The sequence below is a fragment of the Dendropsophus ebraccatus genome, chromosome 5, assembly GCF_027789765.1.
Source record: "Dendropsophus ebraccatus isolate aDenEbr1 chromosome 5, aDenEbr1.pat, whole genome shotgun sequence".
NCBI lineage: Eukaryota > Metazoa > Chordata > Amphibia > Anura > Hylidae > Dendropsophus > Dendropsophus ebraccatus.
The window spans coordinates 125,173,864-125,198,591 of NC_091458.1; the positions used below are offsets into that span (position 1 = coordinate 125,173,864).

Sequence of the window (24,728 nt, forward strand, 5' to 3'; positions counted from 1 at the left end):
TGTTGTCTAGATTATTACAAACTGTTTAATAATGTTAAATAATATACATTTGTCAATAACTTGTATGCATGATGTAACAGGATTAGTGTACAAGACAGTTGTTTACCAGTAGGTGAGGGGGTACAGAGAGAGCTCACAACGATCAGTTGTGCCAACTATTTAACCATTTACATATCCCTGCCAAAACTGACAATGGCATTTAAATACCATTAAAGCCTTCTGTGTTCGTCTAGCGGAGGGAGGGGGTTCCAGCAGGATTGCTAAAAGCCAATAAGTTATACTTACCAGCTCTGGCTTTAGCGACAAAATGACACTAGACCTGGCTAGAGGCTGCCCCTAGCAATTGAGCCCAATAGATCAATGCAATACATATGTACTGCATTGATCTCTATGAGCAATAAGTGTTCAGTGTTCATAGAAGTCCCCGGGGAAATAGCAAGTTAGTGTTTAAAAAATATATATAATAATAATAATAATAATATATATAATATGAAAAAGGAGCGGAGGACAGCATCTCTTCATAAAGTGCTTAATTCTTTATTGTGCCAGTTTGCTTATAAGCAGGTTGACAAAGGCTCATGGAGCTGAAACGTTGCACTTTCTAAGCAAACTGGCACAATAAAGAATTAAGTACTTTATGAAGAGATGCTGTCCTCCGTTCCTTTTTCCTGAATACGATTGGGGTGCTGGCCGAACCCTGTGAGGACTGTGCATCTCGCACTGCATAACCGCGGATCCAGCCTGCTTTGTGTGTATGTGTGTGTATATATATATAATATATATAATATATATATAATTATATTTTTATAAATATAAAAGTCCCTTCCTGTAGTATAAAAAACACAAATTTGCAGATTTCTGGTCATATCACAACCAAAAAATTTTTTATATAATAATATATGCAAGTGATATAGGTAAAAAATACAGATCATGGCTTAAAAAAAATTACCCCTCAAATAGCCCATAGACCAAAAAATAAAAGGTCAAATTTTTTAAAAGCAGTAAAATAAAATTAGTGTTATACACTGTCTATAATTAACAGAAAAACAAAGTGTATCATTGAAAAGTACAGTTGGGGTTGCAAAAAAAAAAAGAGTTCATGTGGGTCTGTAGATGAAAAAGGTGCAAGCGCTATGGCCTCTTAAACACAAGGGGGGAGATTTACCAAAGGGTGTAAAATTTAGACTGGTGCAAACTGGCCACAGCAACCAATCACAGCTCAACTTCCAGCTCTAGTAAAAGGAAAGAGGAGTTGTGATTGGTTGCTGTGACCATTTGGCACCAGTCTAAATTTTACACCCTCTGATAAATCTCCCCAAAGGACTACAAACAAAAGGCATTTTTCTGGAGGCCAAAAAAACGTAACACAAAAGCTGTGTGTAACGCCACCCTTAGTTCTGTGATATTCCCAGAACAAATTGTCACCATTAACAGATTGAAAACCATCCTGAACTGCTGTCATGGTTTTACCTCATTTGCTACAATTTTTGAATTTGGGTCTCAGAAAACTCATGTGCTTTTTATCAAATACAGGAGAGACTCACCCTAAAATAACTCTGTTCTGTGCAATCAGTATGAACTAAATTACGGTTCCTTCATGTTTGCTGACGATCATGTCCCTGACCATTCCTACCGGGACACGTAAGAGAAGTCTCCAACTTTTTTCCACCAGGGATCGACTTCAGGCAAAACCATATCTCCATGGCCCAGAGAGCGGGGGCTTTGGTCATGTGGGGGCAGGGTTATGGAGGGGGTTGGGGTTTAGTTCACATTGTATCATTTCATTATGACGTCAATAACATGAATGTAGGCAAACTATTGTCCTGCCCCCCCCAGGCCCCTAGTACTGTGGTTAACCCCTCATAAAGCCTCTAGTATTGCACCGCTGGTGGTTGGTGACCCCTGTGTTAGAAGCGATTGCGCTTACATGGCTTGCTAATTATCCAGTAAGGGCTGCACGGAGATTGTTAGTGATGTCTGTGCAGCCCTTGTTTTAAAAATGTAAACTCATATAGTATATACATTACCTGTCCACGCTCCCCGGTGTCCTCCTGGCTTCTCCCCACAGCCGCTGGTGCAACTTTAGAGCCAGTCTCTGAAATGACAGGCTGCTCAGCCAATCGCTGGCGGTCCCGTCCCGGCCAGTCATTGCCCCAGATTTATTTATGTCTCAAATAGCAACCAATCACAGCCGATTCTGAGAAATGAACGGTAAGCTGGGATTGGTTGCTAAATTATGTGATTGAAAAATCTGCGCTAATGTGTCTTTTCATGTTAATAAATTGGGAATTTGGGGAAAGAATTCAATATTTCTCCACCAGGCTGCTTGTTGATGGTCTCCCCCAGGCTGCTTTAGGGACCTTGTAAGGGCCCTATTCCACGGGAGGATTATCGTTCACATAATCGTTAACGATAAACGATCCAAACGACCTGAAATCGTTCACCCATTTACATGGAACAATAATCGTTACTTACAATCGTTCTTGCGGTCGTCTTATCATCGCTATTGCATTCGTCACTATTGCGAACGACATCTTATTCAATGCGAACAATTTGCGAACGAGCAAAGATAAAAAATAGGTCCAGGTCTTATTAAAGGATCAACGATTTCTCGCTCAGTCATTAATCGTTAACTGCTATTCAAACGAATGATTATCGTTTAGATTTGAACGATTTAACGATAATCTGAATGATAATCGCTAAGGCTAGGTTCCCACACAGTATTTTTGCTCAGTATTTTGCAACTAAAACCAGGAGAGGATTGAAAACACAGAAAGGCTATGTTCACACACTGTGGAAATTGAGTGAATTGAGGAAGCTTTACTATTCAGGATCCTGGGAAAGCTGTGGGAACTGGAGGAATAATTATATTTATTGTCTCCCAGAAGCATATTATGACTAAGCAGCCTGACACAAGAGGTCACTGCGTGTGCTTGTCATATGGGTCCCTGCCATGCATCTCTATGCGGGGTCTGCGTGGTTACGTTCATCTCTGTACCATCTCCATACCCTTAAGCAGACTCCAATAAGATGGCGGACACCACGGACGTTACGGCCGCTAAGTTTTAGCTTCCGGTTGTTCAGGGCGAGTGATATACGGGCGGAGATGGTGGTGTGGAGAGGCGGCAGCCCCGTCCGGAGCCTGCTCCTGTTCTGTGCACTGTGGGTGACGCGGGGTGAGTGCTGGCGGGGCAGCCATAGCTGTGCAAGCACCTACTGCGCCTGCGCTCTGCGGCTCACAGCGACTGAGGACGTCCTGGCAGTGACCGCGGGAGTGTGGTGCAGTGACTGCGGGAGTATGTGTGTATGTGTGGTGCAGTGACCGGGGTGGGGGCTACACTGAGGATCCCTACACCAGACTGTTATCACTGACTCACACTCAGTGTATGTAACCTGTTTACTGCAGGGCTCCTCAGCCTGTGTCTCTCTAGCTGTAGCATAACCTGCTGAGTTGTAGCTCTGCTGCTGGTTAGGGATCAGTGGTCTCCTGTTTATGTGTTCTTATGGCATCCAGAACCTTTCCTACACCAAATTATCCCTGTATGGACCTGTGCAAAGACTGACTGACATCCCTGCAATAGAAAAACCAATAAGACCAAACTATATCACTAAATATCTTTTTATTACATTGTAAATCATGAAACAACATTTAGGCCATGTTCACACCGTCGTTATTTTTAGTCTTTAACTATTTTCACTGAAGTCTATGGAAATAACGACCATTAGTTCACATAATACATAGAATAACGGCCGTCAGATTAAAGTCCAGGAAATCTATTGGTGGTAAAAAAAAAAGTCCATATCCCAAGAATACGGATACTGTGAGCTGAATGTGTATACACAGGTCTGCATGTGTCTCGTGTTTGGGTGGTCCATATAACGTACATTGGTATCTGAACGTAGACGGCACAAGAAGCTCTGTCATCCGATACATAGAAATGTCAGTCTACATATGATCACGTACTAACTCCAGGACAAGTTTAGAAAAATCACAGCTACTTTCTTGCAAAAACAGCACCACCCCTGTCCTCAGGCTGTGTGTGGTATTACAATTCAGCTCCATTCACTTTAATCGAAACAAGCTGCAAAACCCCACACCTAAACTGAGGACAGGACAGGAGAGGTGCTGTTTCTGCAAGATAGCAGCCATGTTTCTGTAAAACTGGAAAACTCTTTAAGGCTGTGTTCACACGATGTATAAATCAAGGCCGTTATTTGCACTTACTTTTACATTGTGTGAACATAGCCTTAAAGGGGTACTTCAGCGAAAATCTTTTTCTTTCAAATCAACTGGTGTCAGAAAGTTGTATACATGTGTAATTAACTTCTATTTAAAAAATCTCCAGTCTTCCAGTATTTATCAGCTGCTGTATGTCCTGCAGGAAGTGGTGTTTTCTTTCCAGTCTGACACAGTGCTCTCTGCTGCCACCTCTGTCCATGTCAGGAACTGTCCAGAGCAGCAGCAAATCCCCATAGAAAACGGTAGTGACTAAATCCCATACCGTACAGGGACCTCGCTGGGGGCGCGCACACAGCTCTCCAGACAAGCCCCGCCCTGGCCAGGTTTCATTGGCTGCTCCACTCCGGGGTTCCTAGCAGCCAAAATCAGACCCTGCCGGACCCCCGACCCTAATCCGAATGTTTCGTTTTAGGGTTAGGGTTGGGGGTCGGATTAAGGTCACTACCAACATATTACTTAATTATCCCCTGCCCACACAACAACTCTAACCCTCACCCTCGGGGTTGGTGCTAATCAGAAAGGTTAGGGTTAAGGTTGGGGCTGTGGGGAGGGTTAGAACATGACAAATTAGTGGTATGTAACCCTAATCCGACCCCTAAAACTAAACGTTTGGATTAGGGTCGGGGGTCCGGCAGGGTCTGATTTTTGCTGTTAGGAAGCCCGGAGTGGAGCAGCCAATGAAACCTGGCCGGGGCGGGGCTTGTCTGTAGAGCTGTCTGCGCGCCCCCAGCGAGGTCCCTGTACGGTATGGGATTTAGTCATAGAAAACCTCTCCTGCTCTGGACAGTTCCTTACATGAACAGAGATATCAGCAGAGAGCACTGTGTTAGACTGGAGAGAATACACCACTTCCTGAAGGACATACAGCAGCTGATAAGTACTAGAAGACTTGAGATTTTTAAATAGAAGTAAATGACAAATCTATATAACATTCTGAAATCAGTTGATTTGAAAGAAAAAGGTTTGTGCCGGAGTACCCCTTTAGGGATAGGTGTGCACAGACAGAAACCCTGCCTGTGTGAAGCACTACACCGAGGCTAGGGGGAGTGACACTGCATGGTTTTTAAAGTGACTGTACCACCAGGCCCAGGCAGAAGCACTGGAGGCGCCTCTCCATGTCGTGACTTACGTTCACACAGAGCAAAAGGGGCGGATTACGCGAGGAAATATTTCCGCCTGAAATCAACTGACGCTGAATTCCGAGCAGAATGTAAGCAGAATCCCTTCCTATTCCGCTAGGAAAGTGTTCAGCTCGTAATCAGCTCTTGACAAATTCAGCGCGGATTCCTCGAGTATTCCGCGCTGAATCCGAATACATTCAGCGCTGAAATTCAGCGAGTATTTGGGGAGTAAACTAGACTATACCGGAATATATACTAGAATCCTCCTCCCCCCCCTTTTTTTCCCCATTTCCACACTGATTCAGCGCGTAATTTCCGCTTGTATTATGCTTGTATTCCGCGCTGAAATAGAAAATCAGAGCTCCATTGGTTTGTATAGGCTTCCGCTAGCGGAAGAATGAACATGTTCATTCTTCGGCCCCGTTCCCACTGAGGAAAGGTGATGGAATTGTCCGCCGCGGAATGCCGTTAGCCTCCCGCTCATAATGGGAGTCTATGGGAGGCGCGCGCTCCTGCCCTGTCCGCGCTGAAGAATGAACATGTTCCTACCTTTCCTCAGTGGGAACGGGGCCTTCTGGTGGAAAGCGGATTAGTTCAGTGCGGAAATTCCACACATTCCAACACAATGGAAATTAGCTCTGCACCTATTTTAACGGCTGAAATTTCAACGCTGATTCAGCGCAGAAATTCAGCTGCTTTTGCTCTGTGTGAACGAGCCCTTATAATAGAGGGGCTAGGGTCTCTTCCCACTAAGGGTGGGTCGGCCGCCTCCAGTGCTTCAGCCTGGGCCTGGTGGTACAGTCACTTTAACATAAAAATGAGTGCAGTTTCCATATCAAACATCACATGGGATTTGCCTGTATGACTATACCTGAAGAATAATCTATTTTGGGCTGAACTACACTGTATTTTCCGGTCACCTTTGCAGGTCATGAACACAATGATGTAATGGTGCAAATCAATGGTGGAAAGTTCACTATGGGAACAAATGCTCCAGACAGTAAAGATGGAGAAGGGCCGACCAAACAAGTGACTGTAAAACAATTCGCAATTGACAAATATCCAGTCACCAACAAGGATTTCAGGTATGTTTAAACATAAAAAGGGACGTCTTTATGCAAGGGGACCTGAAGTGGCCCTCTAAGAACATCTGCGGGTAACTGTTCATGGTGACAAAAACCCTTCGCAGGGTTTAGTGTCCTTGAGTTTTAGGACAGAGGACAGCTAGCTACCTGAGCTGTGTTAAATGCTTCACTACTGCTATACTTTCTTCCAATCTCCTCACCTTCTCTTATTCCTCTCTTTCGCCACAACTGCACATAGAATAACCATTGACTAACAGAATAAACACTAAGAGAACTGAAGACTCTTTGGCTCCATCTAGTGGTACCTTCAAGCATGCACAGTTTGTCTTTTTTTTTTTTTTTTTTTAATTCAGCCTAATGTCTATGCAGAGAGTTTGGAGATCTTGGTCATTCTAATGTTAAAAAGATTAGTTAAAAAATGAATCCTCACGGAAAAAAAAAAATCACACCTAATATGGACAGGGACATGTACTTTACAGGAGTACCCCGGTACTTAAAAACTTTATATTATGCTGCCTTGATATAAGACATAAAAAGAATATTATCCTTACCCCTCCACGCTCTCCGGTGTCGTCCTGCAGAATATCCTGGTCCCTTGCTGACACAGCGCTGTCCTGTCTCAATCAGTAATAGGCTGAGCAGTCACTGCTCAGATGTGTTGTGGTCAGTAAGACACTGCAGGGCAACACCGGGAAGCGTGGAGGGGTAAGGATAAGATATTTATTATGTTTTATATAAGGGGAGCACTATATCAAAAGATTTTGTGTTCCGGAGTACCCCTTTAGGCCATGTTCACACTGGGTAGGACAACGGCTGTTATTTGATGCTGCAGTATCGGCCAGACGAACATCACTTTATTTTAATTGGAATGCAGGCACAGTGCGAGTGTGCCTGCATTCCAATTTGCCATAACCCACAATGTAAATCCCAAGGATGTCCGGGAGCAGTACTTTATGCTGTGAAAACAGGCTAACTTGTACAGCTGCTGTTCACTGAATAGCGGTCGCACAAAGTAGATCTGTCAGCTATGTTGTGCAGCTGCAAAGAAAAAAGCATAAGAGGATCCATTAGAAAAGAGAATTTTAAATCCTCCCTTTGTATGTTCCATCCCGTTTGAATCAACTTCTGGCTTTGGCTCAAAAACTTGGTGATTTTTGCTCTGTATACCCTGCGCCTGTGATTCCATGCAGCCGCACAGAAAGCTGCCATATCTATTTTGTGCGGCTGCTACTGAGTGAACAGTGGGCGCACAAAATAGACTGTGAACACAATGTAAAAGTACAGCTCCGGCCATACTTTACATTGTCTGCTACGGCTAATTGGAGTGTGGACACATCCAAATGTGCCTGCATTCCAGTTAGGTCGAAGTGATGTTTACCCGGCTGATACTGCAGTGTCACAGAACGGCTGCTGGTTTGTCACGTGTGAACATGGCCTGTTAGTCTTTCTATGTATCTCAGTGGATAGCATGTAGTTTTACTCTAAACGACCATTTATTAAAAGGTAAAAGACAAATCTTAAATGTTTCTTTTGACATTTGCCATCTAGGGAATTTGTAAGAGCAACAAAGTACAAATCGGAAGCAGAGACGTTTGGCTGGAGTTTTGTGTTTGAGGATTTTGTATCTGACAAACTCAAAAAGAAAGTGTCCCAAAGACTGGAGGTGAGTTGGGAAAGTCATGGCCTTCTAAGTTACAATGGTATGATGGCAATTACCATAGAAAACAGAGGGACCACATAGGCCAGCCTGAACCACCATGGTATGGAGAAAGCCTCTGTTTCCAAACACCTTTTTTCAATATGGGAAACAGAATCTCTACATCTTTGTGAGCCTTGTTGCCATGAGATCATCACTGACATCCCCCATTGCTCAACATCTCCTGCTGTTCACAAGTCGCCTTATTGCCTACTGAAGCATGGCATCCCGCTCTTCTTGAAAGGGGGGCCCTCATTAAAGTTCTGGGGTACTGAGTTACCAGCCTCTACATGGCTGATCCCATAGGTTTTTAATGGGACAAAGGTCTGGAGAAAGTGCAGGCCACTCCATTTGGGGTCCCCCAGTCTCCAGCAGCCGTTCCTTAATGATGCAACCTCAATGAGCTGGAGCATTGTTATCCATGAAGATAAAATTAGGCCTGTGCTGTTGTTGCAGAGGTACAATGACTGGATTAGTGATGTATTTAAGTAGTATGGGTTTGGGACTGTACCATTCACAAAGTGTAGGGGAGTTCTTTATTGTCTAGAAACACCTGCCCACAACGTAACACCACCAAAGGCAGGAGTGGTTGATACACAGCGCTCCCCATGACATCTTCAACATTGCCATCATTTCTGCTTTCATCAGTGAACAGCACTTTGGTCCTTTGTACAGTGGAGATGCTTCCTGGCTAATGTACGATCAGCCTTTGGTGGTGCTTTTTTCCGTCCAGTTACCCATTTAAAAGGTTGCACAGACATAATTTTTTTTTTTTACATTTTAAATGCTGGTGGTAGAGACAATAAAGACACTTGTCTACCACCGAATCCCCACAAGTGTCTTTGCGATGCCGCTCCATTCATTCTCTATGATGAGCGCGCGCTGGGCTACCGACGGCGATATTGCAGCAATGGGAGCGGGTCCAGGAGCGGGACTTTGTGCACGGGGTAAGTATAAGGGTCTCCACCAGGGGGTCGGCCGGGCTCTGCCCCAGCACGGGGTGTGACAGGCCCTCTTTAATTTATATTTTCATATACAAGGAAATACTGTTCATCATCTAATTTGTTTATATTGGCTTGTATTTCAGTCCGCACCATGGTGGCTTCCTATAGAAAAAGCCTTTTGGCGTCAGGTAAGTACATGAATGTACAGTTTTCACCATATTACAGAACATAATGTACTTAAGTACCTGCACCCACTGATAATCCTGTTTTCCACCTTAAAGCGACTCTGTACCCACAATTTGTCCCCCCCAAACCACTTGTACCTGCTAGCTGCTTTTAATCCAAGATCTGTCCTGGGGTCCGTTCGGCAGGGGATGCAGTTATTGTCATAAAAACAACTTTTAATCCTGCAGCGCTGCGTCTAACGGCCGGGGCTTACATTTGTATATGCATTAGGCTGGCACAGCCTCTCTGTCCTTCTTCCCCACCCTCCTCGTCATTAGGAATGATCCAGGAACATTTACTGCTGTTTGAGCTTTGCACAGGTGTATTAACGATCCAGCCCATGTTCATTATGCACACAGGTGGGGAATAGGAAGCAATCTGCCTGGAGCATTCCTAATGATGAGGAGGGTGGGGAGGAAGGACAGAGAGGCTGTGCCAGCCTAATGCATATACAAATGTAAGCCCCGGCCGTTAGACACAGCGCTACAGGATTAAAAGTTGTTTTTATGACAATAACTGCATCCTCTGCCGAACGGACCCCAGGATAGATCTTGGATTAAAAGCAGCTATCCGAAGGTACAAGTGGTTTGGGGGGGGGGGGGGTCAGATTGTGAGTATAGAGTCACTTTAAACAATCGCAGACTGGTGCCAGCTGTATTACTAACCACTTAAAGTACCAGTAACATATTGGATGAAAAGATGTCACTTTTTGTGCATTATTATTTTCCAGCAAAAAATGTTTTCACATCAACTGGTTTCAGAAAGTTATATAGATTTGTAATTTACTTCTATTTAAAAATCTCCAATCTTTAATACAGCTGCTGTATGTCCTGCAGGAAGTGGTGTTTTCTTTTCAGTCTGAGATGGTGATCTCTGCTGCCACCTCAGTCCGAGAAAGGAACTGTCTAGAGCGGCAGCAAATAGAAAACCTCTCCTGCTCTGGACAGTTTCTGTCTCGGACAGAGGTGGCAGCAGAAAACACTGTGTCAGCCTGGAAAGAAAACAACACTTCCTGCAGGACATACAGCAGCTGATAAGTACTAGAAGACTGGAGATTTTTAAATAGAAGTAAATTACAGTTCTATATAACTTCCTGAAACGAGTTGATTTGAAAGAAAAAAGATTTTCGCTGGATAACCCCTTAAATAGAAGGCCAAAAGAATATGATTGTCATATAGGATCATAACTTCATTCTATTCCAATCTCTTTAGCCAACTGGGCCGGGGTCGGGTATCAAGGAAAAGCTGGATTTCCCTGTGCTGCAGGTTAGCTGGAATGATGCACAGGCCTACTGTAAGTGGCTTAGGAAAAGGTTGCCGACAGAGGAGGAGTGGGAATTTGCAGCCAGAGGAGGACTTAAAGGTACGTTAGGTCAGTTTCTATTGTACTTAATGGATTTTATGTAATTTACATTTGGCAAAAGCATGTTTTTCTAACAGTATACTACCGGGATATACCGTCACATGTTATCATGAGAAAATCGAAAATATAATGTCGTGCTATACTCACAGGGAACACCTATCCATGGGGGAACACCTTTCAGAAAAATAGAAGCAATATTTGGCAGGTAATATGCTACTTTAAAGTTGTCTTGTAAACTGATCAGCGATCAAAGTGTTTGTTAAAAAATCAATGGGCTCAGCATACATATGTGTATGCCATTGTAAATATCTGAAATTCCTATCCTATTATTCCAGAGTGATAAGAGAAACAGATCACTGATCTCAGGGAGACCAGCCAAACAATAACACTGCTGGCTGCTAGTGAAAGCGCTCAATGCAGTGAAATCCTAGGTGCATTGTCCCCTGGGAAACATGAATATGCAAAATAACAGCCCGTGGAGCCTCACTGAAGAGTCTTGAAACACAGGACTAGCCAGATATCCCTCCAGGGAGGACCCAGCCAAGGGGTGGCTCCTGTAAGGAAACCACCATATTAAATACCTCTATGGGTCAATGTAATGACCAGGGAAAAACCAAGGCCAGGTATCCATCCACATACAGCTGTTTCAGGGTGTTGCCCCTCATCAGTGTGGAGAAGGATTCTGGCTAGGTGGGAGCAATGCCTAGTAGAGCCATAAGAGAAACAGATCACTGATCTCAGGGAGACCAGCCAAACAACAACACTACTGGCTGCTAGTAAAAGCGCTCAATGCAGTGAAGTCCAAGGTGCATTGCCCCCTGGGAAACATGAATATGCAAAAGAAGAGCCTGTGGAGCCTCATCAAAGAGTCTCGAAACACAGGAGGGATATCTGGCTAGTCCTGTGTTTCTAGACTCTTTGATGAGGCTCCACAGGCTCTTCTTTTGCATATTCATTATTCCAGAGTGGTGAGAACAAGGTATTACAAGCAAATTATGAGATACTTCTCTGTCTTCATGGCCCACTAAAATGGGGCCTAATAACAAACACAACCATTTCATCTAATGTGCATAGCCAGCTTAACATTAAACATCTTAAAGTGACTCTGTACCCACAATCTGACCCCCCCCCAAACCACTTGTACCTTCGGATAGCTGCTTTCAATCCAAGATCTGTCCTGCGGTCCGTTCGGCAGGTGATGCAGTTATTGTCCTAAAAACAACTTTTAAACGTACAACCCTGTGCCCTACTGGCGTATCTGTGCCCTAACTTTGCACCACCCCTCCGTCCCTCCTCCCCAGATTTGCACAGGTGCCTTAACGATCCAGCCCATGTGCCGGGCTCTCCCAGCTGACAAATAGGAGACAATCTCCCTGGAGCATTCCTAATGATAAGGAGGGTGGGGAGGAGGGACAGAGAGGTTGTGCCAGCCTAATGCATACACAACCTAGGCCACTCCTGTAGGTCACGGGGCTGCCAGTTTAAAAGTTGTTTTTTTAGGACAATAACTGCATCATCTGCCGAACGGACTGCAGGACAGATCTTGGATTAAAAGCAGCTATCCGAAGGTACAAGTGGTTTTGGGCGACAGATTGTGGGTACAGAGTTGCTTTAAATAACTGATGGCCAAGGCTGCGGCGTATCTCACCTAGAACATAGGGGTGGGCAGTGATTTTTCATCAAGCCCGACCCCCTATCTCCAATGACATCATCTGTCATGGCTGGTCGGGAGAGCCCCATACACCCTATAATGACAGTTGAACTGCCTCTAGTGGCGGGTTCGGCCAACAGTTTAAGGTGTATGGGGTCCTTTAGATATAGCTGCCTGTTTGATTATTTTGTTGGTACTGGAATTGTTACAACAATTTTGCTTCATTCCAGTGTAGATTTACTAGTTCAAACCACAGTATTGTCTTTGAGAGACGAACCTGCTTGATGCACATATGCACGGGTATTCCCATCTCATTTAGTTGTTCCTGATCTTTTATAAATATGCTAGTTAAAGGAGAACTCCGAGGAAAACCAAAAATGCAGTGCAGACAGGGCAGTGTGGGAACCTAATAAAGACTCTGGGGGAGATTTATCAAACATGGTGTACCGTGAAACTGGCTCAGTTGCCCCTAGCAACCATTCGCTAGGGGCAACTGAGCCAGTTTCACTTTACACCATGTTTAATAAATCTCCCCCTCTGTACTTACCTGTCCCCATGCCCCCACAGTGGGGCCTCACCTCTCACCGGCCTCCTCTCTGCCAGCCTCATGCAGCTCCCACTCCTGCAACGTCACGACCTGGCGGAGAAGTGCCCGCTCATCCAGTTAGTGACTGGGGCGGGACACCACTCTTCATAAAGAACAATGAAGACAGGGGGGAGAGCTTCCAACTGCTTTTTCATGATAAAAATGAATTTTTCAGGTAATAAACCCAATTACAAAGTTTCATAAAATCGTCTGTACTATTGATTTCTGCAAATTTGTGGAAAATTTAAGACAGTGACACTTCTTGACAAAATGCTCCATCACCTACAGGGTAAATTCCCTACTCTGGATAGTGCTGAGGACGGCTACCATGGTGTATCGCCAGTAGATGCTTTTCCTGCGCAGAATGCTTATGGTAAGTGGTGGGTTACTGATACACTAGCCTCATCCCTTGTATAGTCTTTCCTTTTTGTTATGTCCTGGAATCAATGGTAAAAAATATTGTATATGTGTAATTATTATTTCTTTACTTTTCAAAAGCCAAGTAGACATTGCTGAGCCAAGTTGTGTGTACGGCTAGCAATGTGATTTTGACTCTTCAGCACAGAGTTTAGTGGCCCTGTCATTCTTTAAAAAAAAAAATAACTATTGACACTTTGCAGAGACACGTCAGATGCCTGAGTGGTCAGGCCCCCACAGATTTTTTTTTTTAATATCCTCTTTATTTAACATAATCTTATATATATAAAACAAAGCTCCACAATTCTTAAAATACAGAGATCAGTTACCCATTTTTTGTAAAAGAAAATGTCTTTGTTTCTCTTGCTTATCTATTGTTCCTGAGGAATACATTAATTCTTTACCATGGGATGCACCTCCCCGAGTTCCGACCCATATACCTCTAGATATTACTTTTATGATTATATCTATGTTCTATTCTCATATCTCTCCTTACTAAGGAATGGTTTGGAGGGCTCTGACTAAGAACCTGGTTAAGGCCCCCCATCTCTCTCCACATCCCCCCATGGGGCACCTCCAACAACCGGTAGCCCAATACCCACCCGGAGGGAAAACACCTATTTAATTTTAATAACCTTATTACATATACTTTGTTATATATTTGTACAAAAAAAAAATGAAATAAATTATTCAATCTTAATAGACTGCTCCATATATTACAACTTCCATGTGTACAGGAGTCTTCGAGCGATCCAGACCTTATAAAGGCCCCTCTCCCTATTTCCGACTCCTCTACATTCACTCCGATACTCCAGACCACATTTATAATGTAGCCTAGGGGCAGGGGCGTAACTAGAAATGGCTGGGCCCCATAGCAAACTTTTGTTTGGGCCCCCCCCCCCCCCCCCCCCGACTGACCACTAAACGGTCAAGTGAAGTCATAACTACATAACTGCTAGCTCTGGTCAGGAGTGCTTGCAGTTAAAGGGACATTTGCAAAACCCAGGAGACCAGCAGGGCCACCCGGTACTGCAAATGATGACGGCTCAGGGGGCCCAGTGTATTGCAGGAGCAGGCCATGGGGCCCCCTGATGCGGCGGGCCCCATAGCAGCCGCTATGGCTGCTATAGTGGTAGTTACGCCCCTGTCTAGGGGCATCTTCCTGGGGTGGCTATGTCAACAGTATTTGTACACCATGTCTTCACCGCCTATCCCAGTAACCATCCATCCACCTCTCCCAAGGTACAGTCATGTGTTATATTCCATTTTTTATTGTTTTTACTCAATATTTAATTCCTTCCATCTCCAGTATTTACCCCTTCCAGATGAGATCAGTCCCCTTGGTTGGTAAGCGCCCCACAGTAGGAAAAATCGACACCGGGAGCCTGCCCCAGTCCCCAGAGTCACCCCCGCCCCCTCCATACTATCATCCCCTTTTCTTTGTTATTACGTAATATCCTCGGTTCTCGGTGAGTGCATCCCACGTTTACAATCACATACATTTTATTATTTACATCAATCTTCTATCTCCTTTTTGAGTGCTACATAGTATCTTTTGCACTCATCTCAGGTAATCTCTAATCTCCACTCTACTACCTTTCTCCTTACCCCCTCTCCTCCCTGTCCAACACTCCAAAAAATCCCAAAAAAAACCCACTAGAGACACTGAGAATGGAATTTGGGGTTAGAGAGACAGATTATTATAGATATTTACAAATTAATAGCACAATAGGGAGGACAGAAAATAAGAGGCTATTTAAAACACAGGAATATAAAGTTATGTTGGATAAAGTAAGAAGGACGAAAAGAGGGTTGATAGGGAAATTATATAAAATAATTAGAGGGCACTCACAGAAAGAGGTGAAGAATAATTTTAGGGAAAAATGGAGGAGAGATTTAGAGGATGAAAATATAGATTGGGATAAAATATTTTCTGATATAGATAAAGGGTGTAGTAGGCTTAATCACAAGGTGACACAGTTTTTCATTATATATAGGGTTCACTATACCCCTCGTAAGTTGTATTTAATGAAACTAAGAGAGACCGATAGGTGTGCAAAGTGTAATCATGAAGGGGGCGACTTGATTCACTTATTATGGAGATGCCCCAAGCTATATAGACAGGGCAGTTTCTAGGTCATTTTGGCAACAGGGCGAATTTTGATAAAAGCGCCCCCCCCACCCCCCCCCCCACCTCACTCAGTTCCGCTCTGGGGAAGGAAGGGGGGCTTTTATCAAGATTCAGGATACTAGGGGGAAGCAGTGTGTGTATTGCAGCATAGAGCAGTGCAGTGCTCCTAACAGATAATGTTTTACTCAATACAAATTCATCATACAGGGACTCACAGGTGACGTCTTCTTTGATCTGAGGCGTCACTTTCACTTTTTCTCTCCATCCGGCTCAGACCACCATGATGGTTTCTTGCAGCTACAATTCATCTCTTCTGAACCTGCCAGACAAACATCTCAGGATCCGCACTTCCAGAAACTTCCTTCCCACCTATAAGCTCCCAAACTGTATGCTGGGAGAGCTGGATGACCTCCATTACACTGACATACAGGATGCTGGGAAAGCTGGGTGACCTCCATTATACACTGACATACAGGATGCTGGGAGAGCTGGATGACCTCCATTACACTGACATACAGGATGCTGGGAAAGCTGGGTGACCTCCATTACACTGACATACAGGATGCTGGGAGAGTTGGATGACCTCCATTACACTGACATACAGGATGCTGGGAGAGTTGGATGACCTCCATTACACTGACATACAGGATGCTGGGAGAGCTGGGTGACCTCCATTATACACTGATATAGTGACATACAGGATTAGGGGAGAGCTAGGTGACCTCCATTATACACTGACATACAGGATTAGGGGAGAGCTGGGTGACCTCCATTATACACTGACATACAGGATTAGGGGAGAGCTGGGTGACCTCCATTATACACTGACATACAGGATTAGGGGAGAGCTGGGTGACCTCCATTATACACTGACATACAGGATTAGGGGAGAGCTGGGTGACCACCATTATACACTGACATACAGGAATAGGGGAGAGCTGGGTGACCTCCATTATACTGACATACAGGATTAGGGGAAAGCTGGGTGACCTCCATTATACACTGACATACAGGATTAGGGGAGAGCTGGGTGACCTCCATTATACACTGACATACAGGAATAGGGGAGAGCTGGGTGACCTCCATTATACACTGACATACAGGATTAGGGGAGAGCTGGGTGACCTCCATTATACACTGACATACAGGATTAGGGGAGAGCTGGGTGACCTCCATTATACACTGATATAGTGACATACAGGATTAGGGGAGAGCTGGGTGACCTCCATTATACACTGACATACAGGATTAGGGGAGAGCTGGGTGATCTCCATTATACACTGACATACAGGAATAGGGGAGAGCTGGGTGACCTCCATTATACACTGACATACAGGATGCTGGGAGAGCTGGGTGACCTCCATTATACACTGATATAGTGACATACAGGATTAGGGGAGAGCTGGGTGACCTCCATTATACACTGACATACAGGATTAGGGGAGAGCTGGGTGACCTCCATTATACACTGACATACAGGATGCTGGGAGAGCTGGGTGACCTCCATTATACACTGATATTGTGACATACAGGATTAGGGGAGAGCTGGGTGACCTCTATTATACACTGACATACAGGATTAGGGGAGAGCTGGGTGACCTCCATTATACACTGACATACAGGATTAGGGGAGAGCTGGGTGATCTCCATTATACTGACATACAGGATTAGGGGAGAGCTGGGTGACCTCCATTATACTAACATACAGGATTAGGGGAGAGCTGGGTGACCTCCATTATACACTGACATACAGGATTAGGGGAGAGCTGGGTGACCTCCATTATACTGACATACAGGATTAGGGGAGAGCTGGGTGACCTCCATTACACTGACATACAGGATTAGGGGAGAGCTGGGTGACCTCCATTACACTGACATACAGGATTAGGGGAGAGCTGGGTGACCTCCATTATTCACTGACATACAGGATTAGGGGAGAGCTGGGTGACCTCCATTATACTGACATACAGGATTAGGGGAGAGCTGGGTGATCTCCATTATACACTGACATACAGGATTAGGGGAGAGCTGGGTGATCTCCATTATACACTGCCATACAGGATTAGGGGAGAGCTGGGTGACCTCCATTATACTGACATACAGGATTAGGGGAGAGCTGTGTGACCTCCATTATACACTGACATACAGGATTAGGGGAGAGCTGGGTGACCTCCATTATACACTGACATACAGGATTAGGGGAGAGCTGGGTGACCTCCATTATACACTGCCATTCAGGATTAGGGGAGAGCTGGGTGACCTCCATTATACTGACATTCAGGATTAGGGGAGAGCTGGGTGACCTCCATTATACACTGACATACAGGATTAGGGGAGAGCTGGGTGACCTCCATTATACACTGACATACAGGAATAGGGGAGAGCTGGGTGACCTCCATTATACACTGACATACAGGATTAGGGGAGAGCTGGGTGACCTCCATTATACACTGACATACAGGATTAGGGGAGAGCTGGGTGACCTCCATTATACACTGATATAGTGACATACAGGATTAGGGGAGAGCTGGGTGACCTCCATTATACACTGACATACAGGATTAGGGGAGAGCTGGGTGATCTCCATTATACACTGACATACAGGAATAGGGGAGAGCTGGGTGACCTCCATTATACACTGACATACAGGATGCTGGGAGAGCTGGGTGACCTCCATTATACACTGATATAGTGACATACAGGATTAGGGGAGAGCTGGGTGACCTCCATTATACACTGACATACAGGATTAGGGGAGAGCTGGGTGACCTCCATTATACACTGACATACAGGATGCTGGGAGAGCTGGGTGACCTCCATTATACACTGATATTGTGACATACAGGATTAGGGGAGAGCTGGGTGACCTCTATTATACACTGACATACAGGATTAGGGGAGAGCTGGGTGACCTCCATTATACACTGACATACAGGATTAGGGGAGAGCTGGGTGATCTCCATTATACTGACATACAGGATTAGGGGAGAGCTGGGTGACCTCCATTATACTAACATACAGGATTAGGGGAGAGCTGGGTGACCTCCATTATACACTGACATACAGGATTAGGGGAGAGCTGGGTGACCTCCATTATACTGACATACAGGATTAGGGGAGAGCTGGGTGACCTCCATTACACTGACATACAGGATTAGGGGAGAGCTGGGTGACCTCCATTACACTGACATACAGGATTAGGGGAGAGCTGGGTGACCTCCATTATACACTGACATACAGGATTAGGGGAGAGCTGGGTGACCTCCATTATACTGACATACAGGATTAGGGGAGAGCTGGGTGACCTCCATTATACACTGACATACAGGATTAGGGGAGAGCTGGGTGATCTCCATTATACTGACATACAGGATTAGGGGAGAGCTGGGTGACCTCCATTATACTGACATACAGGATTAGGGGAGAGCTGTGTGACCTCCATTATACACTGACATACAGGATTAGGGGAGAGCTGGGTGACCTCCATTATACTGACATACAGGATTAGGGGAGAGCTGGGTGACCTCCATTACACTGACATACAGGATTAGGGGAGAGCTGGGTGACCTCCATTACACTGACATACAGGATTAGGGGAGAGCTGGGTGACCTCCATTATACACTGACATACAGGATTAGGGGAGAGCTGGGTGACCTCCATTATACTGACATACAGGATTAGGGGAGAGCTGGGTGATCTCCATTATACACTGACATACAGGATTAGGGGAGAGCTGGGTGATCTCCATTATACACTGCCATACAGGATTAGGGGAGAGCTGGGTGACCTCCATTATACTGACATACAGGATTAGGGGAGAGCTGTGTGACCTCCATTATACACTGACATACAGGATTAGGGGAGAGCTGGGTGACCTCCATTATACACTGACATACAGGATTAGGGGAGAGCTGGGTGACCTCCATTATACACTGCCATTCAGGATTAGGGGAGAGCTGGGTGACCTCCATTATACTGACATTCAGGATTAGGGGAGAGCTGGGTGACCTCCATTATACACTGACATACAGGATTAGGGGAGAGCTGGGTGACCTCCATTATACACTGACATACAGGATGCTAGGAGAGCTGGGTGACCTCCATTATACTGACATTCAGGATTAGGGGAGAGCTGGGTGACCTGTCAGCTCTGGCGTCGGGGGCGGGGCTTATCGTCGGGGTCGGGGCTTATCGCTGGGGGGGGCGGCGGGCTTATCGGGATATATTGGGGCTCCCTCTGTACAGGATCCCCCACCAGCTACTCACCTCTGTCCCTGCAGCCTCCAGCTCCTCTTCAGGTCCCTCCGTCCTCTTCTGGCTTCCGGTGCAGGCAGCCAAGCTTGTCATACAGAGGCCGCCTGCACAGGAAGCCGCTGTCTCTGCCCCGGCTGCTGTTTCCTTTAGCTGTGCATGCTGTACGCACAGCTAATGGTCTCTCTGGCCAGGGGATTTGGAACTTAGATTCCAGATCCTCGGGCCAGTCCTAATGATGCGGGGGCTGCGGGCTGGGTACTGTCGGGCGCCGCCTGGCGCCCCCTAGCTGTGGGCGGCCCGTGCGGTGGCCCGGCTCACCCGCCCCTAGAAACGGCCCTGTATATAGATATTGGGGGGAGGTGATATTGAGATTGGAAAATCGTTTAGATATCAAGATAGAAAAAGACCCAAAGGTATGTGTTTTGGGAGAGGGAAAGAGTTTACACATAAGAGGGGAGGAAAAAAAGATTGCTCTTAAAGGAATGTTAGTGGCTAAGAATTGTATCTTAAAGGGAACCTGTCACCCCCCGTGCCGGGGTGACAGGCTCCCGACCCCCCGTTAGAGACCCCTATACTTACCTCATCGCGTCGGGTCCCGCTTCTGAAGATGGTCGGGTCCCAGAGATCTCCGCCGCCGCAGCCCGGTGCGCGCGCTGAGAGATGAGTCCAACGCTCATAGAGAATGACGGAGCGCTGGACTCTCCTGTCATTCTCTATGGGTGTTGGACTCATCTCTCAGCGCGCGCACCGGGCTGCGGCGGCTGAGATCTCCGGGACCCGACCATCTTCAGAAGCGGGACTCGGCGCGATGAGGTAAGTATAGGGGTCTCTAACGGGGGGTCGGGAGCCTGTCACCCCGGCACGGGGGGTGACAGGTTCCCTTTAAAGAAATGGATCTCAGTAACTCCACCGGATATTGAAGATTGGGAGAGAGAAATGAAGAGAATAATGATAATGGAGTATTTTAGGGCACAAAAAAACGATAAGATCGAAAAGTTCCGCAAAGCATGGGCAAAATGGCCACAAAGCCAAGATCTGATGATATAACAGAACTGAGTATAGAGAAGTGGGGGAGGGAGAGGGTAGAAAGGGAGAATTTTTATAGTTATGTGTTTTTTTTTCAGGCCGCCACAGATTTTTACATAAAGCCCAGAGAAACACAGCTAAACGCTTCTCTCCCCAACTCCCTTTGATCTTTGTATCACTGCATGAGACAAGCACCATTATAAGTTATAATGCACCAAGTTATAATGGAGCTAGTCTTATGCAGGGAGACAGAGAAGAAACTGAGCCAGAAAGAGAAGCACATTACTGTGCAATTTTTTTGGGATCGGTGCGAGCCTGAACACTCGGAAACTCTCTGTGACATGTCAAATGTTTTTTTAAATGATGATACAGACACTTTACTTAATAATATGGACATCATAGTATTTAAAGGGGTAGTTCACCCCAATTTGTTTTTCTAAATCAACAGGTGTAACTTCTATAAAAAAAAAAAAATCTCGTCTTCCAGTACTTATCAGCTGATGTATGTCCTGCAGGAAGTAGTGTATTCTCTTTAGTCTGACACAGTGCTCTCTGCTGCCACCTCTGTCATGGCAGAAACTGTCTAGAGCAGTAGCAAATCCCCATAGAAAATCTATAATTTTCTCTTTGGTAATTTGTTCTTAAAAAAACCTAATAAAAACATTGAACCAGAAAACCTCTCCTGCTCTCCAGGCTGGGAGGAATACCACTTCCTGCAGGACATACGGCAGCTGATACTGGAAGACTTGAAGACTAGAGATTTTTTTAATAGAAGTATATTACAAATCTCTGGCTTTTCTTGCACCAGCTGATTTATTTGGTGAATTATTCCATTAAGCTAGCCACCATTGTAGGTTCCACATAAAGGAACTTGCTTAGAGACCAGTATTCTACAGCCGCGCTCCTCTCCAACACCTTTTGGAAGTGCAAGAGCATATGGTTCATTAACTGTCGACAAAACAGATGCTGTTTTCCACCAGTAATAATGGGGATGACGTAGCATAATGGCCGCTGTTCTGTGTGCTAATAAAACATGAAGGAGGCAGACTGTCCGCTGGCTTATTCCAGGGGAGTAATGTTCACTTTTTGTTGTCTTTGTTGTTACTTTATTTATTTTAAATGATTTTACATCTCAAAAAACAAGCTAAAGTTATACAGATTTGTAAATTACTTCTATTTTAAAATCTCAAGTATTTAGTACATATCAGCTGCTGTATGTCCTGCAAGTGGATCTTTCTTTATAGTCTGACACTTCCTGCAGGACATACAGCAGCTGATAAGTACTAGAAGACTTGAGATCTAGCGAGCAATGAACGGAAGTGCATTGTTATGCACTTACAATGAAATCTACAGCGCTTCCGGCGGTCGATACATTATTGTAGTCCATCGTAGTATTTTAATAGTAGAATACTCTTTAATATCTGACGCATGTAGATTTGTGGCGCTGGTAATCTAGCGTCTGACCCATTTCTGATTTAGCATATTGATGAACCATCTAATTATGTGTACCAGGACTATTTGACATGCTGGGAAATGCTTGGGAATGGACATCTACAGAATATATCTCTCCCGGACAGACCAGCCCGCAACGTAGGCAGAAGATGTATGTCCTTCGTGGAGCTTCTTGGATTGATACAGAGGATGGTTCAGCCAACCACAAGGCTCGAGTGACTACCAGGTACACATCTAGCAGTTTCCCGGATGGATAAAAAAAAAAAAAAAGTTATTTTTCTTAAAAGATAGTGCCACATCTGTCTTAGGTTAAGTGTGGTATTTCAACCCGACATCATTCATGTCAGTGGATCTGAGAGAGGGCAAGAGTGGTGCTGTATCTGGAAGAAAGTAGCTGCTTTTCTTATCTTGGATAACCCCTATGAAGGAAATCTGTCTGATCCATACCAGGTACAAAGCTGCAGATACAGATGGATATTTGCAGAGTTATAAAATTGCATCTTTCCTTGTAAGTGCCACAGAAGTGATGCTGAGCCACAGCATGCACACCTTCTCTCTTGACTAACTGATTGACAGAGATGAAGGCTGAGCCCAAGACAGGGAGGGTGTGGAAGTGAAGCGGCGTGCATGCTGCAGCTCAGCAACGCTTCTGTGGCACTTTAGCTTCAGAGGAAAGATGCTATTTTATAACTCTGCAAATGACCATCAGCAAAGACAAAGGTATCATGCGTTTTACCACCCTATCACCTATCTGCCTGTGTCTGCAGCTTTGTACCTGGTACAGACCTGACCTAGTTCCTTTAGGCATTTATGGTATATTCACAGGACAATCTGACATGAAGATGCAACAGCATCCTGTGGGCCCTAAGATCTCATTAGAATGTTACATTTTAGCCGTACACTTGGTGTATATGTATGCCACATGGCAGACATATTATTTTAATATGGCCGTCCACTTATGTGTGACATGAACGGAGCATCTTTGGCTCTCTAAGAATACGGTAACATGTACATTTATGTCAGATATGGTAAATATCTTTCTATTTTCCTTATTGTATTTTATTATAGAATGGGCAACACCCCAGACTCTGCGTCAGATAACCTGAGCTTTCGCTGCGCTACTTCCCAGCCTGCAAAACATGGAAAAGAAGACCTATGAGCCAAGCATTTAAAAAATTTTTTTCTAATGCTTTAATCTGTGACAAGACTGTTTTTGAACAATTCCAGCTGTCCAATAAGGATCTGTGTAATTTGTATGTTCCTTATGGAACAGGTCAGGTAAATTAACTATATCGCTTTATAAAAGACCAGCAATTCTCAATCATTAAAAAACACTTTTGACACGTCATTGGGCATGTGAAAAGTTATTGATCACAGTGGGTCTCCCTGCTGTGACCAGCTGTGATCAGGACATATATCTGGGGAGAGAGCCTGGCATCCATGTGATCCACTCCCTGACCGTATCTCCTGATCTGCTAATTCTGACAATGTAAGTCTATGAGGCTATATTGTCGGAACTAGCTGGGGAGTGGATGGCACTGCCACTGGGCTCTCTTACTGGCTATATGTCTTGATCACAACAGGTCTTAGCAGTGAGACCCACTGCTATCGTTAACTTTTGACATGCCTGATCACATGACAGAAGATTTTTTTTAATGACAGCTACGGTACTCTTTAATCTATACATTTTTGAGGACATTTAATAGGCACAGTATTTTGCAGACCTCTTGCCATACTTTTTCCTCAATATCCCAAATTTATATTAGGATGTATATGTGGGATTTTAGATTTTCAAATGAAATGTATTCTCAGTGATCCAAATAGACACCTGTTTGGATAATGCAGAAGGACACATCCTAAGAATCTTTTTCTTGATTATTCAATATTTTGTCTTAATTTTTATCATTTTAGCACCGTTAATTGGTTCCTTATTCTTTCCACAATACCTCATATAGTTAAAGGACAGAGTTTCTCAAAATGTATTTGGTGAGTTGGAGAGATGCCTGAGCATTCTTACTGTGAAAATTGAGTACTACAGAATGGGGGGGGTAATTGCTTTATTACGTTGCTGTTTATGTTATCATCACAGTCCCTTTTATGTTGGTGTCTTCTGTTGTTGTTTTTTGTGCAGATTTAAACAAAAAACGTTCAATAAGAAACTGTTACAAAACCCTCTCTATCTATGTCTATTCCTTTTTATATATATTTTTCTAGGATGCCATTTTTCTTACTTTTGATACCCAAATTGGTAGATAAAGTAGTGAATATAATGAAGAATCAAGTTATGTATTTTGGTTTCTCCTTACGTTATACGTATCGTTAAAGGGGAAAGAAAATAGTTTCAAATCAACTGGTACCAGAAAGTTATACAGATTTCTAAATGACTTCTATTTAAAATGAATATAAAAAAAATTAAAGCCTTCCAGTACTTATCAGTTGCTGTATGTCCTGCAGGAAGTGGTGTATTCTTACCAGTCAGACACAGGGCTCTCTGTTGCCACTTTTGTCCTTGTCATGACGTAAACTGCACAAAGCAT

At 44.5% G+C, this 24,728-nt stretch overlaps 1 protein-coding gene across 2 annotated transcripts; it reads left to right on the forward strand.

Annotated features, from left to right (window-relative positions):
• The first annotated feature begins 3,009 nt into the window (after positions 1-3,009).
• SUMF2 (sulfatase modifying factor 2) lies at positions 3,010-24,233 on the forward strand. Of its 2 annotated transcripts, none has more exons than XM_069971189.1 (9): positions 3,010-3,176; positions 6,290-6,446; positions 7,995-8,109; positions 9,230-9,274; positions 10,523-10,682; positions 10,823-10,878; positions 13,199-13,283; positions 22,252-22,417; positions 23,260-24,233. In XM_069971189.1, the coding sequence occupies exons 1-9, from the start codon at positions 3,107-3,109 to the stop codon at positions 23,348-23,350; spliced, it is 945 nt and encodes a 314-aa protein (XP_069827290.1). In that variant the 5' UTR covers positions 3,010-3,106; the 3' UTR covers positions 23,351-24,233. The 2 variants fall into 2 exon arrangements, with proteins under 2 accessions (XP_069827290.1, XP_069827291.1); XM_069971190.1 differs by having other exon boundaries at positions 3,011-3,176; positions 10,523-10,673.
• Positions 24,234-24,728: the final 495 nt, after the last annotated feature.

What these genes read in the sequence shown, in the direction of transcription:
- SUMF2 (XM_069971189.1), top strand. Translation starts at nt 3,107, where the DNA reads ATGGTGGTGTGGAGAGGCGGCAGCCCCGTCCGGAGCCTGCTCCTGTTC. An exon ending in AAGTGTCCCAAAGACTGGAG is followed by an intron (nt 8,110 to 9,229) that starts GTGAGTTGGGAA and finishes CTTGTATTTCAG; the next exon opens with TCCGCACCATGGTGGCTTCC. An exon ending in ATAGAAGCAATATTTGGCAG is followed by an intron (nt 10,879 to 13,198) that starts GTAATATGCTAC and finishes CATCACCTACAG; the next exon opens with GGTAAATTCCCTACTCTGGA.